Genomic DNA, 6,121 nt, shown 5'->3' on the forward strand with positions numbered 1-6,121 from the left:
CATAGCCACTGTGCCACCAGGGCTCCTATCGAGTCCCGCTGAGTCAGGAGTCAGCCCACTCTGGTGTTTGGTTTGATCGTCATTCTGAGGCGTCATTCCCAGTCGACAGACCAGCCTCTTTCTGGAAGGTGGCTGGTCTCAGGGCAGACTGAAAGGAGACGACCTCTCAGGATCCTACCCTGGCCTTAAAGATTCTTCCACGGCGCTCTTCTTTCCACCTACATGTCATTGGCTGAAGTGGGTCACGTGGCCACTCATCTGCCCTCCCTAGGAAGAGACCGCAGAGGATCTGGTGAGTGGGAACGCGATACAAGAGTGGAGCGAGGCGTTGAGCCAGTGTCTGAAATAAAACCCGTTGCCATCCAGTGGACTCCAGCCATGGCCACCCCATGTGTGCAGAGGACAGGCTTTTCTTGGCTGGACTTTCAGAAGCAGATCACCGGGCCGTTCTTCCCGGGCACCTCTGAGTGGGTCTGAACCACAAACCTTTGGTTACTAGCCGAGCCCGTAACCATGTGCACCACCGAGGCCAACGTGAGTGCGCTTGAATCCTGACTTCAGAACCTGAGCTCTCCATCTCGGCTCGATGCCTGTGGTCCACGCTTCCACGGAGATGAATGTCTGCTCACCACAGCCCACGTTGCCCATGAGCCCCTGCCAGGCGTCCAGGACAGTGCCTCGCGCGGCTTCCCTGCAGAGGCACAGAAGCCAACGTAGAGAGGCCCTCTGGGTGGGATTCCGTGACTGGCAGGCTCCTCGGCAGAAGCCACGGCAGATGCGCAGATCCTCAACCCAAATCCTGTCTCTTTTGGGCACTGGAGAATGAGCCGCTTTGTGTCTCTGGCTTGCGAGGAGGGGGCTGGGGCTGAAACAAGCACTAGGGGAGCCTGGGCTTTGCTCTGCTTCCACAAAGGCGGCGTGGAAAGTGGCGGTGCACAGCCTCCTCTCCAGCCAAGTGTGGACTGGGTGGATGGAAGGATGAATGGATTTGCTCTGTACAAACCAACAGTCTCTTCATTGATCCCCAACAAAGTCGATATGATCCCCCCATTTTACACACGAGGAAACTGAGGCTCGGGGAGGTGAAATAGAATAACAGCAAAAACCCAGCTAGCATCCATTGAGCCTATTCAAACGCATCGCAACCCCACGTGGGCCGGAGGAGAACTGCCCCGTAGAGTTTTCCACGGCTCCGTTTGGGGAGGTAGACTGCCAGGCCTTTCTTCCGAGCTGCCTCCAGGTGGGCTCAAGCGCCTGAGTGCGGTCCCTGGTTCACCCTCAGGGACTCCCTGTTGGCAGTGCCCTCTGACTCAGAGACCCAGCCACGGTCTCCCTGAACACGTGCAGTGTGCCAGCCATTTGCTAAATGCTGTGCAGATGCTCTCTGAATGGACCCCCGCAGCCCCTCTGTGTATCCTTTATACTCGGAATATGGGGACAATCTTATCTCAGGATGAGACTAACTGCAGTGCGGAGCACGGTGGCCGGCTGGCAGGGAGCCCTCTGTACTTATTAACTTGCTGCTGCTTTTATGGTCCTCCTCTCTTGGCATCACTTCAGACAGAGCCGTTGTCCAAACTCCTCCGTCAGTTCAGAGTCCGAGCTAATAATGACCGCAGCCCCCGACCCCCCATCTCACCCCTGGTGGCTTCAAAGTGGCCGAGGGACTGACTCCCCGGCAGGAAAGAAGCCAGGCTTGGTGACACCCCAGAACCCACACAGCAGTCATCTCAGGCCCCGCCTGACCCCAATCTACTCTCAAGTCTTTCCTGTTGCTGAATTGTACAGCTTTTAACTTTCAAGTCTGAGCAATTCCAGACATCGCTCCAAGGTCAAGGTCGCCCATGCTGACCTTCCCTAACCCATCTCCAAAATGATTGGTCTGAGGGAAATTGGTTTCCAAGTGTCTGAGACGGCAGTGGGACGGGGCGAGGGAGGGAGGATGGCCAGGGAGCAATGGATTCTGTGGTTCTAATTTGTCCTCGTTCCGGGTCTGTCTGTTTAAAGATATTTGTGTGTGCTTCTCTTGCTGCTGCTGTTATTTTCTTGTCTTTCTGTTATTCACATTGCAAGCCCATTAGGACGGACCTGTTGGGTAAGTAGCACACCCATACATTGGGGTTCCCAGCTGGGCTTTAGGGTGCTGTCAGCTTATTAAAGGTCATCACTGGGCCCAGGGTGACTTGGGTGCCTGGCTCTGCATGGCAGTGTACCCAGTATTGACCCCAGTGGAGAGGTTGGTGAGCAGGGAGGTCTCAGGGGTTCCCAAGCACAGCTGACTCTAAAGCCTCTTCCACCCACCAGAATGGCTGAGGCCTCCCGAAAGAAGAAAGAAACTCGGAGGAGATGGAAACGCTATCTCCTGATAGGCCTGGCGACCGTCGGAGGCGGGACCGTGATCGGTAAGGCGGTGTGGAAGAAGAAGTGATGCCAGGCTGGGCATGAGAGTGCAGCATGCAGGGGGATCGGCTGGGAGGTGGCCTGAGATGGAGTGAAGGCCCTCAAAGGTAGCCATTCCCTGAGATGCCCACCCCAGATAGGCATCCAGTCCCTCTTTTAACAGCCATCTTTAACAACCTGTGAACTCCCTCAGCCATTTGCAGTCAGCCTCGGCCAAGTGATGTGTCTCCTCCTGGGCCCAGTGATTCCACCACTCAGCCCCCATTCCCCCGGCCCTGCTGCCCTACTGTGTGTCTCCAGTTCACTTAGCCTTGTTGCTGTAAACAACAGAGATAGATTATCTTGCAGTGTAGAGGTATCCTAATTGCATCTTACTGGCCCCAAATCAAGATGTTAGTGGGCCTGGTTCCTCCCGGAGGCACTGTGGGAGAATCTGTTGCTTTGTTTTCTTCACCAGCATAGGTTCCAAAGCGTATTTGCTCCACTGTCCTCTGTTTAGAAAGAAAAAAGAATTACTCAGTGCCCCACTGGCAATGAAAAGCTTTTGTGCTACATCTCGTAATCCAAGAGAGAGTGGGTGTCTGCCTTTGCAGCCCACTTGGATCATTCCAGCATCCCCTAACGGGTGGTCTCACCCACTTTAGGAAGCACTGTAGTAAAGGCTGCCTATATTCCTTGACTCATGGTCCAATCACTACAACCTCCACATCCTTCATCACATCCCTTTATCCAACCCTAACGCTCCTCCCTCCCTCTTATAAGGATATACAGAGTCACTGTACCAAAAAGAGTTGATGGACATGCCACCATTTCAGGGGGTAGGAGATGGATCAAGAACCAATTGTACTGAAGGAAGAAGCCCAAGCTTCACTGCAGGCATTGGTGGAAAGCAGGCCTCCCCGAACTGAAAGAGCCGATCGAGCTGTTCAACAAATGGGTGAAACACTGGAAGCACTCACTCATCTAGGCCATAAAATTTGGAAGACAGTACCTGGCCAACCACAGGGGAAAGATCCATATGTGTGCCCATTCCAAAGAAAGTGATCCAACAGAATGCAGAAATTAATGGGCATGATTAGTAGGATCACACCAAGTGAAATTTTCCTGAAGGTAATTAAAAACATAGTTGGAGCAATACGTCAGCCAGAAATCCAAGCCAGATTCAGAAGAGGAACTGGGGATATCAATTCTGATGTCAGATGGTTTTGCTTGAACACAGAGACTACCAGAAAGATGTTTACCTGTGTTTTATTGACTCTGTAAAAGCACTCAACTGTGTGGATCATAACAAATTGTGAACAACATTAGGAATGGGAATTCCAGAACACTTTATTGTGCTCATGCGGAACCTGAATATAGACCAGGAGGAAACTATTCATACAGAATGAAGGGATGCTGTGTCACTTAAAATCAGGAAGTGTGTGTGTCAGGGTTGGATCCTTTCACTTATACTTAATTCAATCTATGCGCTGAGCAAGTCATCCAAGAAGGTAAAGTACATGAGGAAGAATGTGGTTCCAGGATTGGAGGAAAGAGGAAAACTCATTAATGCCTGTGATGTTCAGATGATACAATTTGCTTGATAAAAGCCAAGAGGACTTGAAGGACTTACTGGTGAAGATCAAAGACTACAAAGAAGAAAAAAAGTCTCACAAATGGACCGACAAAGAACATTATGATAAATGGAGGAAAGATGAAAGCTACCAAGGGTTTTATTATACTTGGTATGTTAGGGTTCTCTAGAGAAAAAGCCAGGACACTTATGATTTGATAGATGACAGATAGATAGATAGATAGATAGATAGATAGATAGATAGATAGATAGATAGATAGATACAGCACAAAGGAATATAACAGCTGATTAGTCCACACAGCAGTACAGAGGGCTCAGTTCAACTCACTTCCATGGAACAGTTGACATGCTGGAAGTCCTACAACTCACAAGAGCTGCTGGGTCCAAGGTCAAGGATGCAGACAGCTGAGTCTTCCTGAGAGCAATGCAGGCAGTCCGGCCACAGGCAGCAAACAGCAGGGTGGGTCACCAACAGTCAGCAGCTCAGAAGCTTAGTAAAGCAGACCCAGATGGAATATCAAATTCAAGCAATGCAAGACGACAGGATCCACCAGCCTCAAGCTCAATCGATACACACACCAGCAGCTATGACGAAGCAGGTCTCAGATGAACCTCAAACTCTAGCAAAAGGATCCATGGGTTGGGTGTCCCACAGGTGGTGTAGCTCACAAGTTGAGGCAGAGAACTAGCTAAAGCAGCTGCACACTGTTCTGATCACCAAAGAGAAGGGGGCAAGGGGCTGGGCCTTGCCAAGCCATTTATCTCTTTGCCCTCTAATCAAACTGTGACCTTATTAATCCCAAATGTTCCTATTGGCCAGGTGGGCACAATAAACCTACCTATCCCACTTGGATTTACAATTAATGCCCATGGAAGCGATAGTCAGGAATCAAAGGTATAAGGACATATTTCATTCAGCAAATCTACTCTTAAAAAAAAAGCAAAGAAGTCACTTTGAGAATGAGGGTGTACCTGACCCACACCGTGGTGTTTCCAGTTCCCTCATATACCTGTGAGAGCATATGAATAAGGAAGTCTGAATAAGAGTGGATGCCTCTGAACCATGGTGTCGGCAAAAATATCGAGTATGTCATAAACTGCCAGAGAACAAACATCTGTCTGTTTGTTGTGAGTTGTTGTGAGTGTCGTTAGGAGATATTGAGTCTGTCCCAGCTCACAGCAGCCTTATGTACAGCAGCGGGAATCCTGCCTGATCCTGCCCCATCCTTAAAATGGTTCCTATGCCTGGCCTGAGCCCATTGTTACAGCCACAGTGTCAAACCATCTCCTTGAGGGTCTTCCTCTTTGTTGCTGCCCCTCCGCTTTACCAAGCATGATGTCCTTCTCCAGGGACTGGTCTTTCCTGACAACATGTCCAGAGTATATGCGATGAAGTCTCCCCATCCTTGCCTCTAAGAAGCCTTCTGACTGCGCTACTTCCGAGGCAGATTTGTTGGCTCTTCTGGCGGTCCTTGACACGTTCGATGTTCTTTCCCAACACCATAATTCAATTGCACCCATTTCTCTTCAGTCTTCTCTATTCAGAGTCCAACTTTTGCAAACATTTGAGACGATTGGATAGACCATGGCTTGGCTCAGGTGCATCTGAGTCCTCAAAGTAACCTCCTTGTTTTTTCAACACTCTGAAGAGGTCTTGTCCAAAAGACCTGGCAGCCTACTTCCAAAACACTCAGCCCCCGAGCATCCATGGGGCAGTGTTCCTCGGAAGCACATGGGGCAGCGATGGCCAGTGGAACACACTCAGCAGTAGCTGGGGTTGGTGTGGCCACCAGGGCTGCTCCACCCGCCGCGTGCTCACTAGTATTCTTAGAAGAGTCCATGGAGACAGCAGTGGGCAGCTGGGGGGCAGAGGGGGGGGGGTTTCAAACCCAGCAGGCCAGGCCCTCATCCCCATGGTTGCCCACCATCAGCTGCTTTCCTTACAGGTGTGACCGGGGGTCTAGCTGCCCCTCTGGTGGCCGCGGGCGCCGCGACAATCATTGGCAGTGCTGGGGCAGCTGCTCTTGGTTCAGTGGCCGGCATAGCCGTCATGACCTCACTGTTCGGTGCCGCTGGAGCTGGCCTGACCGGTAAGTTCAAGAGCAACGGCGAGGTCTTTTCAACAAGGGCAGCCCAGCATCTAAAGTG

The 6,121-nt window shown here is 51.0% G+C and overlaps 1 protein-coding gene across 4 annotated transcripts in view; it reads left to right on the forward strand.

Moving 5' to 3' along the window:
- Positions 1 to 6,121, forward strand: part of TMCO4 (transmembrane and coiled-coil domains 4) — a 97,729-nt gene that overhangs the window by 46,796 nt on the left and 44,812 nt on the right. For all 4 annotated transcript variants that reach the window (XM_045299191.1, XM_045299193.1, XM_045299192.1 and 1 more), the window contains 2 exons: positions 2,305 to 2,402; positions 5,920 to 6,063. In XM_045299191.1, the coding sequence (XP_045155126.1) occupies positions 2,305 to 2,402; positions 5,920 to 6,063 (242 nt within the window). The remainder of the gene's footprint in view (positions 1 to 2,304; positions 2,403 to 5,919; positions 6,064 to 6,121) is intronic.

Source organism: Echinops telfairi, unplaced genomic scaffold, assembly GCF_000313985.2.
Source record: "Echinops telfairi isolate 266 unplaced genomic scaffold, ASM31398v2 ScPeMD7_7457;HRSCAF=8495, whole genome shotgun sequence".
NCBI lineage: Eukaryota > Metazoa > Chordata > Mammalia > Afrosoricida > Tenrecidae > Echinops > Echinops telfairi.